Here is a 24,082-nt window from a genome sequence, read left to right as displayed (position 1 = left end):
TCGTTTCGCAGTGTCAAACATTTTCCTTGGATCAGGTAACAATAGGACATTGCTAGGACAGGATTTCCGCTGTACGGGATGTTATCAGGCTGACGTAGATGTCCGTATAAATCGATGTGCGTGTACTTTAAGGGAGTACAACTACAAACTCCGTGCTGTAATAGATATGAAATGAATGAGAACAAAACGAGATATAGAGAAAGAGGACAAAAATGTGTGTAAAAGAGAGAAAACTATGAAAAGGAAGAGGGCAAGGGAGAATAAATAAATCTTTAACTGCGTTGTAATGGAAAAGCTTCTGTCATTATTATCTGCTCACGGTACCTGCGTTAAATTGATTGTTATTAAAAGATTCATTGAACTTAATTCGGGAGAATCATATAGGTGTTTTTGATTGATAAACGTGATATAACGTAAAGTAAAAATTTTTACAACAGATGTGAAAATATTTGTAAACAACTTATCGCAATATAGAACATTTTACATATAATATTTACAACGTCTGACATGTAAGAGAAATGTTTACCTATCAAATAATCGGAGCCGTTTATAGGCAAATATATTTATTGCTGCGATCACGAGAAAAGTTTTAAAAAAGTATAACTTATTAAATGATTAAATATTAATTTTGTTCTATTTCTGAAATACAATAATGTAAATTTATTTTTACTATTATTGTTTATAAAAAAAAAGGTTGGAAAAATTTGTTATTTTAAAAATTCGCCATCTAAACACGTGTCTGTAACATTTATTGATAAATCCGACACTGCAAATGATCCTAGTATAATTGTTTACGCTTGAAATAAACTTATTATGTACAGTTTACAGAAGCGTGAGAATTAAGGATTTATGGATAATCATTATTTTCATTCAATTCATATTCCAAATTCTTTATGCACGAGTTTTTTCAAATATTATATTTTAAATATATTTTAAATATATTGTTAATATAGATATACAGCCAAAAATTATTAGAAATCTTTAATTCTTCTCTCCTTTCTCAGTATGTACATCAAAATAAATATTGATAAAAAAAAATAAAAACCATTGATAACACAAAACAATGTGTTTTTTTTATAACATAGAACAAGGAAGATGAAAAAATTTAAAAACTATTAAGTTTACAATCGAGTTTGCAGACGTACTCGTAGGGAAATTTGTTTCGTAGTGTCAAACATTTTGCTTGGATTTGGTAACAATAGGATATTGCTAGGAGAGGATTGCCGGGATATTATCAGGCAGCAACTTTAATGCATTATCGGTAATTAAAAAAAAATTTTAAAAAGAATATAGTGTCAGAAAATTTAAGTCAAGTCATAAATTAAAACATTTTATCTACAAAATGCTGTTTTAAAAATTTTTCTACTTTTTTTGGCCGAGTTACACGATTTTAAAACTATAAACCTGTACTTTTTTAGAAATAATGTCGATAACAAATGAAATCATCATTTCAGACAAAAAAAAATTAAAGAAACACTTTAAAGCTTAAGGTTTTAACTTTAATGGGCTATCAATAATTAAAATAAAAAAAAATTAGTATTTATTTTGACATACATGCAAAGAAACAAGAAAAAATTAAGAATGCTTAATAATTTTAGATGCGGCTGTATATAGGGCAGTGATATTAATGCATCACGGATTTTTGGTGTCCGTAGTATCTATTTTGTCAAAAAGAAACGCTTTGGCTAATGCTATAATCGGAGAACCGGTCGGTTGTGAAGGTAAATCACCAGCACTACCGGCCACGTCCAGATGGCAGTATTTTAGAGGCTTCTCTGATCCAATACCGTGCTAAAAGTCATAAATTGTTAAAAAATGTTATATTTGAAAACACGTTACAATCTCAAATAAAAAAAAGAAGATAAAAATAAGATACCTTGTCTAATCCAGACGCTTTAATTAGGAATGCAGCCGGACCTTGGTGACCTCGCGGAGTTTTGGAACTAGGTTGATTCAGCGCTTGACGAATATCGTCACCTTCCATGGTTCCTTCATGAGTGCAAAAATCCTCTCTACGTATTCGCGATATTTCAAATGGATCGCCCATAGTTTCACCGGAAGCTTGAAGCTTTTCCGCATTACTAGACAGTCGTGCCACGGCATTATCCATTGCAATCTATAATAATGAATATACATATTATATGCATGAATTATCGAAAATATCGGTAAAATGCTTTTTTAGTGACGTTAAAGTAACCAAGGGATGAGTTATGGTTAGCATATACACGAGCAATTTTTACGATGAGGTCGTATGTTTTCATATCACACGTCATTTTATATCATGTCCGGGATTCGATATAACGCTAGGCACGGGTAAATTGCATCTAAGTCATTTATAACCCTGTCCAATTAAGCTCTCTTCAATGAATCAACAAATATGTAACTGTCTGTGTACATTCCTGCCACTTTGTGCATGGAACTAGCTTTGTTATTGCTGCGCGCCATGGTAGCATAACGAGATTATTCGCTCTGTTCGTTATTTCATGGCAGGCTACGTCGTCATCCAACCGGTAGGAATTTCAGCAGCTGCGCGTGTTATCTTAACATTTATTGAAATGCAGCTAAAAGCGTAACGAGCAAAAATGCAACTTACGGAATATCCTGGGCCCGCAGATAACACTGCGTGGCCTGTTAAAGTGGCTACTGTGAAGAGATGCGGGTTCACGGAACACAGGGCCATTTCTTTGAGATGATATAGAGCATCGGCCATAGCCATCCTACCTTCGGCGTCCGTGTTGCCCACGCGTACCCTCGCGCCGGATTTTGCCGTTATCACTTCATCGGCAACGTAACAGTTCTCGCCTATGCTATTTCTTACCAGGCATAAAGCGGCGACGACTTTCACCGTTGGTGGTTCCAATAAATTTACTATCTAGAACATTTTTTAAAAATTATCTTTTTTTTTTAACATGCATATATGAAATTATATTTATTAATTAAATTTTTTTCTAATTCCCGATTTCGCAAAAAAAATTTATCAAAAATTATTTTTTAAATTCTTGATTTTTTATTAAAATGACAAACTATATATATATGTGTAAGAAAATAAAATTATTAATGCAATCTACGTGGCGTAAGGAATAGAATTATACGATAATAATTTCAAGAATCTTCCAGCTTGTAGAGCTGGGCAGAGAATTTATTAAAACGCAATTATGGAAGCGGAAGGAAACACGATCATTTCCGGCGTGATATATTACGCCATCCTTGACAATATATTACGTGGCACCTGCATGAATCCGGCGCAGGCGGCCGCGCCGCATTTGTCCCTTGACATCCCTGCCATGACACCCTGGCACTTGATGTCGGCACCACCGGTATCGTAAGTGACACCCTTTCCTACGAGCATGATCGTCTCCAAGACGCAGGAGGGTGGCTCGTAGGTCAAAAATATAATCCTACCCGCGTGACGGGATATCACCGAAGCGGCGCGATTTACACAGGCGAACAACGGATATTCCTGAAGCAGTGTGTCCTGATCGGATATCACTTGCATCGTGATATTTGATCCGCAAAACAGTTCCGCCAGGTACTCTTCCACTCGTAGAGGTGTCATTCTTTCGGGATCTGCGCCTCCTAATTTAACATGGAATAAAAACATCGCTAAATATTAATAGAATATGAATGGATGTTGATTTAATAAAAATGTGAATGAATATCATGCGGATCTAAATATTAAAAGAAAATAAAGTATTTGAATTTGACAAAATAATTATGCAAGGGAAGAATTTTGTTTGTATAGTTATTTCTATTATTCTTATATATTTTTCGCTTAATTTATTCGATGTGAAAACGGAAATATATGTTTATATATATATATATATAATATATTTTTGTAATTGTGTAACTCTCTTTAATTGAATACGAATCAGGTAATTTTTTGTAATAATTAATAATTTTCCCTGCTTTTAAAATTTTATATAAATTTTTTATATATTATGACTAATTTATAAAATCATAGTTACGAATAAACTTTACATCTATTCATTTTATATGGAGAATAAAATATGGAACATTGAATTCTTTTTTTTCTTACAAGCAATGCACTTTATTTAATTATTTTTTAAACAATATTTCTTTCATCAACTGCATATTATAATTATTTTTACCGTTACAAGCTGAAACCACAAAGCTGTTATTTAATTATTTGTCTTTTGTTATTGTTGTTTTATAGAGAAATATAATGAGTAAACATTACTATTGACTTGTTAGACATCAAACACTACTATTGATATTGCAATTATTGCAAATAAAGAAATTTCAATATGTTGAAATTTACGGATTTTGTGATAAAATTATATAAAAAACGTATTATGTGTTTCAAATTAACAATTGCGAATATTTTTTCGATCCTTCATGGTGATAATGTTGCAAAATTTGCACTCAGTGTATTATTTATTCTTCACTTTGGTGAATGATTCGGACTCGACTGAGCCTGCGGGTAACGACCAGGTCATCAGAGTTTACTTTACAAAATTACATTATCCAGTTTCCTGGTTTTACTGGAAAAGTAAGCGAATATACGTTCTGTATTCAACATAACTCAACAGAAATATATATAAAAGTGTATGGTAATCATATATAATTCTCGCGAAAATACTATATATAGAATACATTCTTGAAATAGTAAAGCAATTGTAGAAACGTCATTTAATATTGACTGCCCATTGGAAATAAGAGCTTTCTATTTTCCTTTAATACATTGCTCCGGTGTAATGTTAAAAATGAACACTTAAACTCTCCAAATCGCCGGCTATTTAAACTTTAAACTCGATAATTCCTGGGGGCTATTTCAACTGAACTTAAAGCACCGGAACACGAGGAGCGGCGGGTTGTGCTCGATTAATCGGGAGCCAAAAGACCTTTCTCGGACAAGTGGAAAGCCGCAGGCGATTTTCCTTTCTCAAGCTTATTTTCTTTCACGGAGGAGCGACGGGAACTCGTGCACCTCTTTCTTCATTCGAACAGGAAAACCTGTTTTGCTCACTCGATAAAGTACTGCGAATTGTGTGTGTGTGTGTGTGTATATATATCATATGTGTTTGAAACAGAACGGGATAGAATTTACCAATGTCCCTTGCGACGTATCTGCCACTCTCGAGTGCCAAGCCGAGTGTCACGATATTCTGAAGCTTCTTAGGACAAATCGGACTCCATACTCCAAGCTGACGCGCTTTGTAACGCCGATCCGGATTTATCTCTCGCACCTCCAGAGGCTATGAAAATCATTGCGGGTTGGGAATTAATAAATCATAGAAAACAATACAATATAATGAATAAAAATAGGAATAAAAACGATACCAGAAACAAAAAAGGGGGTTTCATTTTTAAAAAGAATAATAGAAATTTTTTATTATATATTGAAATTTTAGTTTAAGAAATGATTACTAAGGTTTCTAGGTTTACAGAAAATTCGCGCTCGCGGCCTTCTGTGTAAAATATGTTCTAAGAAAATGTGTTAATCTATTTTTTTTCAATATGTATTAAAACGACTTAACTTTGAAGTATGTTATATTTGCAACTTGTTTATATCATTAGTTAATTTTTTTTCATAGAGCATAATAAAGGATGAAAAGTGTATTTGTTCGCATGAAATGTTAAGTACGATAATCTTCTTATCAGATAAGCACTTTGATAATGAAGCTCTTATGGACTTACATATAAACCGACTGAAAGATTTCTAGCCGATTTATACGTCTTGCAAAGACGTAAATAGTCGCCTTTGCTTCAAAAATTCAACAATTCAAAGTAAATATAATACATTTCTCTTTTAAAAATTTTTCAAATATGCTTTTTAGTTTATACTGAAAGTATTGTGAAAAAATCGCAGCTTGTAATTTTTTAAATTACAATTTATGCGTAATTTTACAAATTAGAGAGAACATTTTCATAATTTTTTCACCTAATAAAACTCGGAATAAACTAGGCTAGTTCTTTTTACTTGCGATTATTTCTCAAATTTTTTTCAATAAAAAGAATCTGTGACCTGACACGTGCTTGGCGTTCTATCGCGAGCGACTTTTTGCGTTGTCATTGACGCGCGTTCGTGCGGCTTGCGAGCAAGCGGAAAGAATCGAAAAAGTCAAAAAATTGCGAGCTATATGAGAGCAGCGAGAAAAAAAAGAGAGAAAAAAAGAGAGAGAGAGAGAGAGAGAAAGAGAGAGAGGGAGACACACGCAACGTTCGCGGTTCCGATTACACGGCACAGAAATTCCGAGAATGTTTTCGATATTTGGAAAACGATGTCCCGTATTTGCGGATGGAAAAGGGAGCGACACGAAAGAGGGGAAAAGGGATCGTACAGAGGAGAGGCAACTATCTTGGAAAGAAGCGTAGGAGCTCGGTGCCGACAACGCTACGGTGCCGCGGGCTGAGAGAACGGTCCATGGTTGAGGCGACGGAGACAGGCGGGAGGAGGAAGAGGCCCCGAGTATTTCGCTAATTAGGTCGCCTCGCCAGGATTCAGGAACGCCAAGCATTTGCTACTCTTGATAGGGCAGAGTACTCGGCTTACCCCCGTCGCGACCTTCTAACCCCTTTGCTACAATCTGCCACCGCCCACAAACAAGCCTCGTCCTTTACCGACCGACTGTTCCTCTCTTGCTGGTCCGAACTTAGAATTTTGGTCCTTGAACTTAGAAGACAAGAATCCCCGTTATGTACGGACAACAAGTTAGGAGAATATCTATACCACATTCGGTAAGGTTTAGTAAGTAGTGCTTCCGAAGAAAGAGATTTTAGAGTATTGAGATATCTCATAGATCGATATCAAAAAGACGAAGACTTTTTAAGCTGAAGATAGAAATAATTAAGCGTACATACAGTATTAAAAATTAAATTACCGGTAATTTCGATTATCTCATTTGTAATTTGTCCGCTCAATTAGTGATATATGCCATATACAATAATATTAATAATACTACACATTATTGTTATGATTATTTCTCGAAACAATAAATATCGTATCAAATTTTGATATTTTAATATTAATCTGCAAGATATTTTATTTAAAATTTGAATGACACCATAATATCAAATTTGTAATAAATCAAATTGGTCCAACTTTAAGAAATCTACGTTGGCACATGTATGAAGAACTATTATTATTTTAAAAAGCATGTATAAAATAATGTACTTCCAATTTTACATAACTATATAATTTTTATGTAAATTCTATGTATGTGTATGTACATATATATATATATAGACAGAGAGAGAGAGAGAGAGAGAGAGAGAGAGAGAGAGAGAGAGAGAGAGAGAGAGAGAGAGAGAGAGAGGCCTGTGTCATAGCCAGATTGCAAAATTCGTCTTTTTTAAACCTCTAGGCATTTTATAAAATGCAGTCACATTCTCAAATCATGGTTAAAAATAAAATGTTTTACAATCTGGCCAAAAATTTTAGTCTTTTTATAATAAAACGCTAACAAGCGATCCGTCACATTGTCAAATGCAACCATTTGTACATCGTTTGAGATTCTAGCTGGTTTATTACAGTCGTTTTATAAACGGCACGTACTTTTACTGACGTTTCGTGTTATGTTTACGTTGAGTTTCTGTAACTGTGCTATTTATTAATAATTACTTTTGTGGATCTTATAAAGGTTACTCAGGAAGGTGTTAGACTAAAGAAATACTTTATAAAGATTGTGATGAGATAAGATTGATAAAATAAGATTAATGAGATATTCTAAAACAATTGATTAGCACACGTTTTATATAAAGCTTTTACTCAAGTACTTATTATTTTTGAGAATTTTATTTATGTTACTTTTTATAAAACCTTAATAAATATGTTTATACAAGTTTAAAAAATCCCTCATTTATAAATACACGTAATTACCTAATTAATTTTTATCTCACTGTAAACAAGTGATTATTCTATAAAGACATTTTGCAAAATAAATATAAAGACAATTAGGCAATAAAGAGCCAACGCGGATGTAGGGTGCTTGAAGTAATTTTCCACCAATTGGTTGATCCATAATATATTAATACTGATCCAAACGTTTCGGACTCCTTTCGAACCTTCTTCAGTGATTTAAAAAAACTATAAATTGATAGAACAAGCATATAAAATAAAACTAAGATAAAAAATGCTAAAACCTCATAACAATATTAATATACATATACATTAAGATGCAATTACGTAACTTATCTCCATCAATCTCCATCCACGTCTAATGTAAGAAGCCTCCTAAACGGTGGAGATCGGTGAAGATGATTTAGGTTACGTAATTGCATCTTAATGTAAATGTATATGTATATTAATGTGTATGTATATTAATACAGGTTTTAGCATTTTTTATCTTAATTTTATCTTACAAGCTTTTATCAATTCATAGTTTTTTAAATCACTAAAGAAGGCTCGAAAGAAGTTTGAAACGTTTGGATCATTATAATAAATTATGGATTGAATAAAATATGGTTGAAAATTACTTCACGCCCTATATCCCGCGTCGGCCCTTTATTGCCTACTTGTTTCTATATTTGTATTATTTATTGTTAGTAATAGCTAGAGTCTCTAATTTATTTAATTTAGTTTGTAAATTGACTAAAATGAACCAGTTAGCACTTAAAACAATATACAAATCATTATATTTCACAATGTCGTTTATTAGTGTTTTATAAAAATTGTAAAACATTTCATTTTTAATCATGAGAATGTGGTCACATTTTATGAAATGCCTAGATGTTTTGTAAAAAAATAGAGTTTGTAATCTGACTACGAAATACGTATAAAGAATTGATGGAATAAAGTTAAAAATGCGTATAAACATTTAATAATATTCATATAAAAATGAATTATGTATATAATATTATTATTTAATTAACATAAAAGAAAAGTAATTATATTTAAACGATTATAATATAATAAATTCGTTATTTCTTTTTTCTCTAGCGTAACTTTAAAAATATAATACTTGTCTTTTTTTTCGACAATGTAAAATGGGAGAGAAAACAGAGAAAAGAGCAATTTCTTATTGCACTTAGTGTATAATCTAAACATTACAAGCAAGGTCTTTCTTTTTCGATCTTTACTTTATTGTTTAAAGTTACCGCCCCTTCAATGTCTTTGATCTTGAACAAGAAGGGATAAATGTATCCAGAAACCTTATCTTTATTTTGGTACTCGTTTCTGTGTTTTGTCGAATAAATCAATATTACATTAACGCTTATTGTGTTGCGCGCCATTAGAAATTACAGTTTCAATAAAGGAATATATAATAAAGTTCGAGTAAAAGAGAGACTTGTCATCAATTGCACACACAATGCGTTATTCTTTAATCCCCTTACGCTATAATTCTATTAATCTATTTCGTAAAATACGAAAATGCTGTATTGTAATACGTATTATCAGAATTGCTTTAGTCGTCATTATCGCAAAGAAAACAATTTTTTTTTGGAATAATAAAATTTACAAATTTTGTAAAAAACGTGGTTGATTAATAATAATATTTTTGCTGCAAAACAAAACTCGAATTAATCATTGTTTCTCTACACGTTATAAATTATTTCATGTAGTATGTATGAAATATGTGAATTTAACACTTGCAATATCTTTAATGGAGAGACTCTTTCAGTGACTATATCTAATTAAGTATACTCAGCCGAGCGTATGCGGTCGATCGGACAGTTCGCGCTAGTAAAGCGGCTAATAGAATCCGTAAATCGATAGCGCTACGTATATATATATATCTGTGTCGGATAACTTTCGACTTCGAAGTTCGCATAATAACGCGGATACTATCGTCCGACTGTAATTAACCATGGTGGCGCTGAGGTTAATGAACAATGGAGCTTGCAATCGAGTTGAGCAATCTGATATCCTTCGTAAGACACCCCGCACACTTATCTATCAAGCACAGCTTGTGCCCGATGGCTGTCGGTGACAGGTGTTGTTTGATGGCCGTGTTGACCGCGCTCTTCGCCGTCGGTATCTATCATCGGGCGATCGTTTATTCAAGATGTCGTTGAACGAGTCCCGTTTAGGATCGAAGCTCTATCGGAGGTCTATGGTCTTCTTTTCGATCGGTGCTGTAGAAGCCGTAGTTGTTTGGCGCGTATTATCGTGATGGCTCTCTGTCGCCGTCACGTACATAGCTTCGTATTCGTGAAAAATGAGCCGCGAAAACTTGAATTCAATCGATCGAGAATTCACCGAGCGATTTTACTCGCTTAATCAGCCGGAGATTTGAACGCTCGCTCGATCGTAATGATTGCGATCGTTCGATGGGCAGATTACGATGTACTTGTATTAATCCTTTTCGTGGAACACGTTTGCTAATCACTCGGGATATATGTATATCCCGGTATCTCGTAATTGTTAAATAATGAATATTCGAATAAGGGTTCTCGAGTAATGACGCAGCCATTTGCGAACAAAGTCTTATTGGAATGATCGGACATTAATGGGGTAGAATTAATTCACGTTTCCACAAAATATCGCGGATTAGTTGAACTGTGTCACGCGGCCCGTACATCTATATCATTAGTTATGGATTAAGATCACAGTAGCAATTTAGTTTATAGAGACAAGGCTTATAGATTGACTAGAGTTAGAGTATGGTGAGCAACTCTTCCCTTCCCCTTCCCAAAACCAATCAGACCACAGCGCACCAAACTCGGCTGAAACACGGAGGTGAATTCCTTCCAAATACAACTACAGGTTTCCTATTCCGTCGACGTAAGTGCGCACAAAGCTGTACTGTATCTGTTTGATTGGTTTAAACGGCTCTTGTGTAACCACAACTGTATCAACTATCTGCGAAATGCCTTAAGCAGATATATTGGTACAATCGAGTAACATTCGCTATCGATTCTCTCGATTTTGATCAGTAATTTTTTTTATTTTTCTTTTTTTTTTCATGTCTGTAATAACTTATACATGTACATGACAATTAGAAATTTCTCTACCAAACTTTTCGGTATTCAGCAAATCTTGTAGAAATCTGTAGTTACTATTTTTAGCTAAATTAAATAAAATGAAATAATTAAGATCTTTTGTATAAATATGTTTCTCCACGTGCAATAATATTTTAAATAAAAATTCAGTTTATTTAGCGATTATCATAAATTTTTGCACGCATTTGCGTAATTGTATTTTTATTTCCGCTCTATCTAATTTGAAGATATTTAAAATATTATGTCATGGATATAGAACGCTCGTAAAATGTGATGATTTATTTCTCATAATATTATCTCAACGCGTTAATATTATGATGAATAATTCGTGGTTTGAAACTTACCACGTAGAGAGCCTCGAATGCACCAAGAAGCGTGACCAGCTCAACGTTTTCAAAACGGTCATCTGGCAACAGCACTAATAAAGGACTCTTCACACCAGCTTGTAAAGCTCTGATAAATGCAAAAGAAATCATTAAATCAGTCAAACTGATAAACTATATTAATGTCTTATTAATAAAAATACTCGATTACGTAAAAAATGGAATTTAATTTAGATTAAAGTTATTAATTTCAGTCCAATTTAATAATCTAAAATATTATAGGATATAAGAGATTTAATGATATGACATATAAGAATTCTTTATTATTTGTCATGGATTTGATAGTCCTATCAATCATTAAAAGAAGGGATGTCGATGGAAGGATCTAACAGTCAAGAGGCTTTTCCTGTCAGACAAGATAGACGGAAGGATACCAATATAAGAATCCAGTAAAGGATCAAGAGAGAGAGAGAGAGAGAGAGAGAGAGAGAGAGAGAGAGAGAGACCCTAGAGACGGGATTTGGAGATTGAAAGGCATTCACACACTTGAAAGAAATCTGACCTTAATTGGATGCTTTTCATTTAGCAACACAAGTGGACACAATCATTGTATCTTTTTTCAACATTTAGTGGCAACAAAGGTAGAATTCTCTTTCTCTCTCTAGGGTCTTTCCCATTATGATGTCATGAACATATCGTCAATGTTCAGCGATCGTCAGCAGACATTGTCAGCGGAATGTACACAATAATATTGATATCATAAAACCTACAGTGGAGGAGCTACATCCCGGGGGATGAATGTCCATGCAAAAAGGGAAAAGAGAAATGGGTTTTCCCCGAGGATAGGTGCGGTTCTTATTGAGTATCCCGAGACACGAATGGCCATTTTTGCTCACTTTGTGTCCAATTTTTATTTTATCTGTTTGTAACACAAATGTAGCCACGTAACTGAACATCCCCCGCTTCTGCGTATCACGAACTATTAAACTATCCCTGAAGCATCGCTTTATCGTATTTAAACTTCGTTATATTCTCAATGCGCGTGTTGCTCGTACTTTAGAATTTCAAGAAACTGTCGTTTCATTGCGGTTCTCGAATCTCTCGTTATGTTCTCGATTTAACAGAGCACTTCTGATTTGAGTTTGGTATTAATGTCGCGTAGAATCGTCGGGTCATTATTATTCCAGGATTCCAAAAGGATTACAAATACCGCATTATTGCTCGGGTGCGTAACGGGGCGTGATAACAATTTTGCTTGCAGAGAACATTGGTAACAATTAAGACACAGACGATACAAGTCGTAGACCGTAACCGTCTTTCTTTGCAGAATATTAATAAGCTTGCTTGAAAAGAGAGAAAAATAAATTTTATGAAAAACAAGCAAATTGTACTTTTAAATAATGTTGAATCAAACAGTTATTTTATGTTTTTTAATACAATACAATTTTAATAAAACGTAAAATAACTATATATATATATATATATATATATATATATATATATATTGAATCGTTATACCTATATTTAATTTAATTTTTTAATAGAATTTTTTTTTACATTTTTCCTTATTTATTTTTAATGCTATAATATATACGTATATAAATTTTATCATTTATATTATATTATTATCATTAATTATATATATATATATATATATCTAAAGTGGTTTTTTTTTTAATCAGATATTTCTAATACTATTTTTATCACCTGCGCTGAATCCAGTATATTCCGATGGAACACTTTTTGTCACTATCAATAAGACGAAATATAGTTCAACATTGTAAAGCGAGTACAATCTCCGATTTTTCTCATCTAAAATGGAACTTTCTCTACGCAAATCTCCCGTTGATGTTTGCTACTGCCTGTGTGCAAAAAACAGTTGTGGCAAACAGACGAGAATTCCATTTTTCAATCGAATTTCAGAGAACGTACAAGCTCGCGCGGAATTTCGTTCGCGCATCATTGCGTTTTTTCTACGCAGCTATTCGAGTACACAAAACACTGTCAGTTCGTGACTCGTTTTGCCCGTTCGTTGCAAGACCATCATATCGCGATAGTGAAACAAATACTCGTGCGTGAGTGGATCGGTATGCGGGTATGAAGATGTTCAAAATTGTAAACACGCAATCAAGGGCCTTTGATTAATTACTTTATCAATTAATTAGTTGCGATTAATTAAAACGAACGTGGAGAAAAATGTGGCAACTTTTTCAGATCTTTGTAAATTATATCGAGAATGTATAATATTATATTTCCTGAACGTGCTCGCTGAATCTAAATATACTCATACGTAAAAAAACATTGGAATCTACACGTTGAGGAATTTCACAAAATGTCCCCGAGCTGAAGAATGTTTACGAGAAATATATTGCAGATATTAAAAAATATTCTCTTTCTTAAAATGAATCTGTAAATATGTCAATGATTAAAGTAGTGAAAGAAGAATTCATGGAAATTTCATTGAATTCAATCTTCAATAAAAACACACTTTGCTCCGTTTTATGTTCAACTGATTATGACAATAATATTTCACTGAAAAACCAGTAATCGTATATATTTAAAACATATAAAATATAAAATATAGTTTTTTTTTTAATTGTTATTTTTTGGAAGAAGCTCTTATGTATATACGTTTGGAATAAAATATATATAGTTAGTATTTATTCAAATTCGGAATTATGTGTTACATCTTTTTTATTTTTTAAATGTGATAAAGCCATAAAAAGGATCAAGATTTCTGATCAAACTTAAATTTTAAAATATATTACTATACATTTATCTCATGTATAAGATATTAAAATATAAAACGCATTTTAAAATACATATTAATTGAAACAACTACCTTTTATGAGATTTTACTGATTTACATTTTTACTTACAATTGAGATGACCAGTGATCACTATTTTTTTAGCGAAAATACACTGATCTTATTTAAGAGAGTTGTGGTGATCAATATTAAAGCATTATGAAAATAAGAAAACGTGACGTGGAAAATTATTACTTGTCGTCAGTAAATATTAATATATGCATCGATAATGATACTTTAAACATAGAGATCTCGTTGAAATCGCCGAGATGAAAAACAGACATTTTTGCAGCAGAAATAGATGGGCGGCATTGGTTTAATAGCTTCGTGTCTGTATCGTCTGTATCGTGTTTGTATCGTCGCCATTTCCTTTGTCTGCTGCTGTATAATATTTTTTTTTCCGTAAAACGACAGATAACCGAGATTTATCCAGTGGCGTCGACAGCCGCGATTTAATTTGCCGACAGCATATAAAGCGCTGAATTAATGGCAATTCTCAGTTTTATAATGGCGGTTACCAAGAACCGCTAGAGACTTGCAAAGTCTAAAGTTTAGTTATTCATAACAACACAATACTTCGTATACTAAATAAAAAAAAAACGCAATCACCAGACATGCAATCTTGCATCGTCAATTTTTATAATTTAATAGAATTTTTTACGAAGAGTATATATAAATCCCTGAAAATTCTCTCGACAAATTTTCTTTTATTTTTTTGGAATAACATATATTATATTGTCGTAGCAAATATTGTTAATTTTTATATATAAACGTCAAAAAACTTGTCATAAAAATACTAATTTTATTTGTTGAAAATAGTTTTGTTGAACCTATACATTACTTCGTTACACAATAACGAATTGATATTTATTTCAATCAAAACTAATTGTTTCAATACAATACAAAAACAAAATGCATTTGATTGATTACAAATAGACTACTTTGTAAAATTAAATTAAATTTATTGCAGCAACAAATTTGTATTTTTACATATTTATATTTCTATAAAAATATGTAAAAATTTTCTATTTTATAATAAGTTTTATAATAAACTTTGTTTGTAACATTAAATAATTGTTGCATAACAAAATTTAATCACTTTTATATGCAACAATAATGATTTTGCTACGACATTAAATTCTTTTTTTTCTGTTCATACATTCAGAAAATTTCACCGTTTATTGCTTATTTATATATTTCCATTCGATATATCATGCGAAGCCGTATTTGAAACATGAAAGAGGATATGCCAATAACACATACATAAAGTGCATTCCTACGACTGTGATGCTTTTGTTATTGCGTTAAAAAGGAAGAATATAGAGAAAGAAAAGCGTGTGGGGGTCACACAAAGGAATTACCGCTTTATTCCCTTCGTGGCAGCCTCTGCAAAGCTCCGCACATCGTGATAATCCATGTTAAGCGGACCCGTTGGACTGTAAATGAACCTTTTTGCGGGCAAATTGATGGGCAAAACCGCACCGATCACGCCCAGTGCGGCATCGATCTGGGTAGCGGCGTAAAGGACGGTTTTGAAGGGTTCCGGCTCGTTGGATCCAGGAGCATTTCCTGACACCAGAATAATGCCATCGTAATCGCCGCTGCACAAATTCGTTTCAACTTTCGGCTGACACGACATCCATCTGAAATGAATCATTATGCTTATTATCCGGACACGCCGCTAATTATTGGTTAATCTGATTAAACGAAAGCAAAATAATTACTCATTAACGAAAATATAATATCCATTCAGATTAGCATAATTACAACAGAATTGAAATCAGTGCAGGGAAATAAAGATCCTTGTCAGAAAAAAATTATTTAAGATATTTATTTAATAATCATAATTTATGTTATAAGCTGATTATTATTCATTTGTCAAAATGATGGTGCACTGTTTGAAACGATAATGAATTTTTGTATAAAGCAAAAATGTAAATATTTTAATTTTATTTTTTAATATAAATGTCTAATTGAAATTATACACGCGACGATTTTCTCGTGTTTAATTTTAATTAAACAGTTATATTAAAAAATAAAATCATAGTATTTTATTTTTTATTTATTTGCATTTTAAAAAGGTGGTACACACCTAAAACATGATACATATAATCTTTTTTACTAGAGTAGAAAACAAGGAAGAAAGTATTATCGATAATGTGGCAATAAAATAAATTAGAATATACGAATTGGAATAGCAATTTTGCTTCGCTATAGTAATTAACATATAAGAATAATCCGTTTTTTCAATAGCAATTTAATAAAAACTGGATACGTTTCGAATTGTTGATATAAAAACGATTAATCGTAAGTTATTTTTATATTTATTATATATTCTGTATATTTTTCATTTTTTACAAAAATCATCTGTAAAATATCTATGAATCACAAATAGAGGAAGGCATAAAATTTTCATTTTTTATTTTTATTTCGATATGTGTTGCAGTATCTACGGAACACTTGTCCAAAGTTTGATTCTCGCTGCGGGAATGTTTATGTAAGTTCATCTCTTCGCATATTGCAATTTTACATTATTCTCGCAGTAAAATTGAATAGGAAGATGGATCGTATATTCGCATATTGAAAAAGAAGTAAAATCGTGCGCGCAACGTAACATATGCTTCATAACGAACTAATGGATGAAAACGTACTCAAACTGAGATAAAACAGAGATAAATATGCAATTTAAAACTGTTGCTGTTATTAAGCGCCGCAGTATACAATCATGATCCAAACATCTAATCTAAAAATTTATTTCACTTCTCTTTATTTTATTTTGTTCTTTAGACATTTTTATCTTATTTTTATGTAAAATCATTATTTAGCCAATAAACCTAAATCGATAACTAAAGGAACGATCACTACTCGTTTCACGTATAGGTGTAGATAATCTTTGCCGATTATATTACGGTATTTTCAAACGATCGATACTATCATCTATATAACATGGCACAATAGGATTTCAGTAGCTCTGACGTCAGTAGCTTCTGAAAATCTTTTCTGTTTTACGAATGATAAGATTCTTCTTTTTTATGCATTATACAATAGCACTTCATAAGAAAATAGAGTAAAAAAAAACTTCTTTTTTTATGTTTAGCCCAAGTAGTCTTATCAATTTTTATTTTTTGATTATTTACTTATTTTAATAACAAATTTTCAAGAAAAAATTTATAACACATCCATCTGGTTAAAAAAAGATTTAAAAAAACTTTTTTATAATAATTATTTTTATTTTATAATAATTATCCAAGGTTAAAAATTATTTTTTTATTTTGTTCTTAATTTATTGTTATATATAAAAAATTATAATGTGTTAAATTAAACATGTGCGAAGAGTTACTTAATTATTTTTCAATTTGAGCCTAATTTGTTATAGTTTGTTTGATTTTCCCATTAGACACGGCAACATTTTATTAGAAAATAGATTTACATCATGCTGTAATTATTTCATAAAAATATGGTATTCTTATCGTCAACAACACTCATAAATAGTGGTTGTTATCTTCAGCTTTTACATTTAGCGTTAAATTAAAAGTGAATCGTTAAATGTGGGTCTTGGAAAACAGAATACTTCAGTCAGACAGCGCATAACCATTAGATAAGACCGTCCGCGGTACTATCTACGTGGAATACATTTGCATTATATTAACAATACGTATCTATACAGCATCGCTTATCACACAGTCGTGAAAGTCGTCACTATTAAATTTCTAGAACATAAATATTCCTAAACTGCTGTTCAAAATATTAAAATAGCATTTACATAAATAATATCCATACGATGCGATAAAAAAAATAGCGTTTTCTGCTTTTGTTTGATTCCTGCTATGTCTACGTAAATATACATACTTCTGAATAATGTATGAACGTATAAACATGTGGAAATGAAGATAGTATAATTTTATATGTTTGTCAATATTTTGTGAGCGTTCGTTTTGTGCGAATAAGATATTTCATATAATAGTAAACAAATATATAAAATATATGATATAATTAATAAATAATAATAATAATAATAATATGTATAAAATTATGTTATAATTATAATATAATAACATATAAATTGTAAGTATAAAATAACTATATAAAAAGACGTAAAATATAATATTTCAAAAATCTTTTTTATATTCAAAAGAAAATATTACAGATGCGCATATTATAGGAAATATGCAGAAATGAAAATATTGAGGGTAATTCCCAGAATAGTTCCACTCATTTGTTACCATCGTTTAACGATAGCTGCTTTCAAAATATCTTGTATCAATTTGACATAGAATGAGCTGGGACATAGAATCAGTTATGTCAGTAATGTTTATCATGACTGTAGTATATATATATATATATATATATATCTGACAATTTTTACGATTATGAAGTGTTTTATTGACTGAAATCTGCAATCGTTGATAAGAGATTTATAACAGATTCGATATCACAATCGAAAGACACGCGACTTAATTAGAGAATTTTATATTAAATTTGAATTTATTTCTTTGTTTTCAATGCTAGCAATTAAATATAATTTCACGCTAGCTTATTCATGTACCGATTTTTAACATGTGCGTTAACGAGTTCTTTTTCTCACGAAATCAACCCAGTTAACGCTGACTTGTCACAATTCGGGCACAATAACGTCGAATTCTATGGAAGATAATAAATCTCAAGAGTACACATGATATCGCGCGCGAGCGTGATAAATCGAACGTCGATCGATCGCGAACATAATCCAGCGAACAATAATGCCTCCCCACGCGATCCCAAGCGCGCTTGTATATATATCACGCGGTGATAATGAAGTCTTTGTAGATCTACGACCATTGCTGCATCAGGTGTTTCTACAGGCTTGCTTCGTGCGGTTTATGCATGACGCGCTAATAATTTACTGCTATCTATATCTGTGTCTGGCACACATCGAATCCGACGATAGCTTTAAAGAGCGAAGAAGTCAGGAAAGGCGCGCGAGCAGCCTTTAGAAATTATGACTGCTGTTTCGTGCGGGCCAAAATATCTCGATGAATAATGTAACGCTAGTTTTTATCGGCACAATGTTATCACCTATATTTGTGCACTCTTTATACACATATATACATCTATATATAGTCAAGGCTCCTTATTCGTGGCGGATAACTTTCACGAACATGGAAAACGCGAATTTGTTTTGTAAAAATTAGGCGTCTCTCCATATATATATATATATATACATAGGGTGTCTCAGGATTTAACAAACAAACTGCGAAAGTTTTTTTTTACAAGTAGAAAAAATAAGAAAATATAACAATAAAAAAGAAATGTTATATGAAGTTTGATTGGAAATGCTTAATCACAAAATTGTAAGCAATAAGTATTGAAACGGAACACGAAGTGAAAAACAGCGGATATTTCATTGCGCAGAATATGAAAGTGTACATTTTAAAGATCGAACGTGTTTATTCACATTAGATTTATTATCTTTAAATGATTCGGTATTATTTTGACCTGTGCGTAAATATGACACTCGTTCAGCACTGACAAGTAACACTACCCAACTGGCACTCACCGATTCGAATGAAACTTAACATACTTATTAAACACCGAAAAATATTGAACACGTGTTTTTTTGTTTTTGCTAAATACGCATTTTAAGGGTAGAAAAATCCGCTAACGGCTAATTATCTTCAAATTTAATTGACCTTGCAAATCCACCTCAAGGTCACCATCAAGTGCATCACTTTAAATCCTACAACTTTGGTTCTGAGCACTTTTTTCAGAAAATTTATCGTATTGGAAATAATTAGCCGTAGCTGTTCCTATCCCCATAAGAAATTGAGAAGTAATTTCTACCCTTAAAATGCGTATTTAGCAAAAACAAGAAAAGATGTGTTCAATATTTTTCGGTGTTTAATAAGTATGTTTAGTTTCATTCGAATCGGTGAGTGTCAGTTGGGTAGTGTTACTTGTGAGACATGGCTATGCTCAAAAAGAATAGCCGTTGGGATTTTCATGAATATACACATGAGGTAAACACGTTCGATTTTTTTGTACACGAAATGTACAAAACTTTTAGTGCAATGGAAAATCCGTTGTTTCTCACTTTTATATACCTATCATGTTCATATACGTTTCAATATTTGTAGTAAAGAATTTCTAGCCAAACTTCATATAATATTTTTTTTTATTTCCATTCGTAGAAAATGCTCCCGGAATTTATTCATTAAATCTTAACACCCTGTATACAAGTGTGAATTCTCAAAGATTTTATAAAATATAACATCTCGCTAAGCGTTCGAGTAACACCTTAATTATCGTCCAAATAAAACATAAAAATTCAGAAATTTCTTCTTATTGTTAACATAATATTGCGCTTTTTTTTGCTTTAATATTCTTCGGAATTGTCGATTGGAATCATCTGATTTTTAAAATAAATTTTTTGTAATGAAATCTCTAACGTCACCAAATTATTATCAAATGCTTTTATTTATTATAGAATAGAAATGTAATCTAAAGAATCTGTTTCTTCTCATCTATTTATATAAAAAATATTTTAGAACAATCTACTTTGTTTTTAACAATATATCAATTAACAAATATATTTTCTATATATTTCTAAATATCTTATTGAAATCTTTTTGAACTTATGTTTTATAGTTTTTGTATAATCAGTATTCCGTATATATATATATATATTTTGACAAACTGCAGTTAAATGATGAAGAGTATTTTCTATGAACATCAATCATGTTGATATATATCACTACAATTAATTTTAACGAGATGCATAACAAGTTTAACAAGTATGTAACAGGTTAATTACAGGTAATCTGTACAGTGTAATATCATGTCCAAACAAGTAACTTTTGCAACCACAAATGAAGTCGATTTAAAGTTGACAAGATATAGGTGCTTTTATGATTTCATAATATGTGCAGTTATATATTGAAATATTATATTTATACAATAAAACATTATAATATTATAATACTTGTTACACATTAAAAATATTGTTCGTCTTTCCTTCTTAATGTAGTTTCATCAAATTAAAAGTACAAATTTATATGTGTTTAAATATTTAAATGGAACAGTGTAATGTAGATATATATTAACAAGATGATATTGCTAAGTTTATTAATAATTAAATTTTTGCATAAACAATATTTTTTTAATTATTAAATTAAAATAGAAATGCAAATATAGATTTAATATATAAACTGACGTTTAAGTATGAGTTTATACGAAAAGGCTTCTTCTTTCTCGGATTGTAAAATTATTAAAGCTGCAAACATGTTTTGGTAGATTGTTTTTTATCGTTATCAATGTACGACATAAAAAATATATAATATGATTTACAAAGGTAACGAATATCTATTTGATAAGCTTTAAAGCAACGTTGTCAAGTTTGTGCGAGAAAAAATTAAAAATAACATCGCGGAAACTACATTATATTGGAGTTCGATATCAGTTCGATTTACTTTTGATGAATGAAACTAACTTCTATCGCGCACTCTCTGCAAACATGCACAATGTGCAATCAATCAGGGGCATGTTTTAAGTTGCAAGCTAATGATGTCGGAAACTTTGCACTTTCGAAACAGTTGGGCACCACTGTCTCGTAACAGTATGAAACGAACTGGTATTGGAGAAACTGGTATTTCTCACGGGTTCACGTGACTGCAAGCGAATATGTTTACGTCGAATTTTCGATACGGACTATCTAATCACCGAGAACTTACAATTTATAGTGGAATTCCGAATTACTCGGCAATTATAATATGCAATACAATGCATTTCGCAACATATATTATAAATAATATTTTGATATTTAATATTACTCAGAATATACAATATATATAAATATTACGATTTATATAAATACGACTTATATAAGTATTAAAAATAAAAAGAATGATATTATTCGCGTTTCCAAAATAAAGCGGAAGCACCATGACGTATGGATTTGATTTTTTAGGAAAGAAAAATGTAAAAATTCTGAATCTAAAATAAACTTATGTTTCTATATTATTATTTTAAATATATTAAAAAGCGTTTTGTACGTGGACATTTGTGAGATAAATTTGTTTTTTTTTTTTGTTTTTTTTTTTTTTTTAGACGCATAATAAAATATGTATCATATTTTTTTATCATTATTAAAAAGACTCAGACGGTTAATGATTGAACTCGAATCATTTGCGTCATGTTCCGATTTTGCCATGAGTGATTATAATAAAACGCGCTCTCAAACGAGAGGATCGTGCGCGTTTTGTAAAGAGTGCTACCGGCGCACATCAGACATCAGACTGGAGCACGTATGTGCGGAGTCTCTGCGCATTTACATACCTCATTTCTTCCGCCATGATGCGTTGCACTCACGCTGTACTCGTAAGGGAACTCTGCGTGTAAGATAGCACACAGACACGTTATATTTTCTGCACGCCCGTACGAGATCAGTATGTCTTTCGTATAACCGATGAAAATAAGCACAGCTGTTCCGCGTGTCCCACGCGGTCTTGCCGGCGTACTGTCAAAATGGAGGTGTTCTTGTGGCTTGATCGAACGCCTCGAAAAAGCGAAGAGCGCAGGATCGAAACTGTATTCGCGGCACGCTTCAAACCTGAAAGCCGGTAATATTCACTGTAACAGCAGCGGAAATAATTGAGAAGTTGAAAAAAAAAAAAAAGAGAAAAATAGAGATAAAGAGAAAAAGAGAAAGAGAGAATAAATAGAGAAAGAAAGAAAGAATAAATGGAGAAAGAGAGAAAGAATAATGAGAGAAAGAAAGAAAAGTAATAAGAACGGAAAGTCGTGCTGTTATCACTCGACGTGCCAGCGATATTATCATTTCTTGTGCAAAGAGATTTGCGAGTGGCCAGCTCGAGAACCCGCGCAGTACTAAAGAGTGGCTCGTGTTTTCTAACCGACCATCTTGCTACTACTTCACTACTACAAAACCATTTTGCCAGAGTAGGGTATATACTGTACACTACCGATACTACTACCGTTAAATCGTTGCAACGTTGCCAGTGTTTGTGCAGCTGCATACCGGATCATCCCGAACTTGAATTTCCAGTTCAGAAGAGGAAAATAGCGATGGTCTATAGTCGATGATCGATGGTCAAGTGTGTACACAACAAATATATTTATAACGTCATCTTCTTTAATATTTATTATATTTATTTATAATTTTTTTGTTATATATGTGTGTTTATATGCAACGATTATTTTATACATAATAAAAAAAGTGGAACAGCAATGAAAAAAAAAGTAGCGATTTTATAATTATATAAGTTATTACATTAAATTATTTACAATAAAATGAGACGGATGTACTTATCTCTGTTGTGTAGATTATATATCGCAAGTGGGCGTCATTTAAAGCATATTTGACATTGGACAATGAAAAAATCGAGTTATCTCTTAGATACGTGGACATACGCGAACTGAACATCAATAATCTCAATACATTTGTTAAAAACAAATTAGACATTTTTAATTAAAAAAATTGAACATTTATTATAGGTATTATTTTTATAGGTTTACTATAACTTGTATAAATATTTATACATTGTATAAACCAGGAACATTTTCTATATCTTTGCAATATTTTAATATAAATACAAAAAAAGAAATAACATTTTATAGTATTTTCTCTCTCATTTGCACTTGCATGCGTGTATGCATTTAGTACGCTTCTTATCTAGTTACTGTTTTTTAGAATTAGAGAAAGATGAATCCTCTTATAATTATATCTCTTCATTATACAATCTTTATAATAATTACGCATAATGAGTATATCTTATAATAATTATCCTTATTAATAATTATCGTATTTTTTTTTTATTCTTTATATAGATTGTGTTATCGAAATGCTTGATTTATTTATACTACATTTATAAATATCATCGACTTTTAAGCAGTTATCTTTATATAAAAAAAAACCCAAAAAAAGGAAACAATATATATATATATATAATACCAATACAGGAAACTAATAAACCATGTTTAAATGAAATATAGAATCAGTGAAAAATATATTGCAAGATCTCTCGAAAATATATAATCTCAAAAAATATATACATT

At 31.5% G+C, this 24,082-nt stretch overlaps 1 protein-coding gene across 3 annotated transcripts; it reads right to left on the bottom strand.

Annotated features, from left to right (window-relative positions):
- Window positions 1-248: 248 nt before the first annotated feature.
- Dip-b (Dipeptidase B) lies at window positions 249-23,033 on the bottom strand. Of its 3 annotated transcripts, none has more exons than XM_072910979.1 (9): window positions 22,830-23,033; window positions 22,343-22,616; window positions 15,394-15,675; window positions 11,247-11,355; window positions 5,069-5,216; window positions 3,230-3,576; window positions 2,594-2,872; window positions 1,877-2,116; window positions 249-1,791 (listed from the first exon to the last, which is right to left on the bottom strand). In XM_072910979.1, the coding sequence occupies exons 2-9, from the start codon at window positions 22,357-22,359 to the stop codon at window positions 1,633-1,635; spliced, it is 1,581 nt and encodes a 526-aa protein (XP_072767080.1). In that variant the 5' UTR covers window positions 22,360-22,616; window positions 22,830-23,033; the 3' UTR covers window positions 249-1,632. The 3 variants fall into 3 exon arrangements, with proteins under 3 accessions (XP_072767080.1, XP_072767088.1, XP_072767096.1); XM_072910987.1 differs by having other exon boundaries at window positions 22,800-22,887; XM_072910995.1 differs by having other exon boundaries at window positions 22,812-22,862.
- Between the last annotated feature and the right edge of the window lie 1,049 nt (window positions 23,034-24,082).

This window comes from Anoplolepis gracilipes, chromosome 1 (genome assembly GCF_047496725.1).
Source record: "Anoplolepis gracilipes chromosome 1, ASM4749672v1, whole genome shotgun sequence".
Taxonomy (NCBI): domain Eukaryota; kingdom Metazoa; phylum Arthropoda; class Insecta; order Hymenoptera; family Formicidae; genus Anoplolepis; species Anoplolepis gracilipes.
The sequence above is the reverse complement of the archived record's forward strand: the minus strand, read 5'-3'. Positions and strand labels throughout refer to the sequence as shown.

Bases quoted from the DNA above. Each gene is read 5' to 3' on its own strand.
- Dip-b (XM_072910979.1), bottom strand. The intron at 11,356-15,393 runs GTAATTCCTTTG...TGCATTTATCAG, and splicing joins GCCACGAAGGGAATAAAGCG to AGCTTTACAAGCTGGTGTGA. The intron at 2,873-3,229 runs GTGCCACGTAAT...AAAATGTTCTAG, and splicing joins CCTGCGCCGGATTCATGCAG to ATAGTAAATTTATTGGAACC.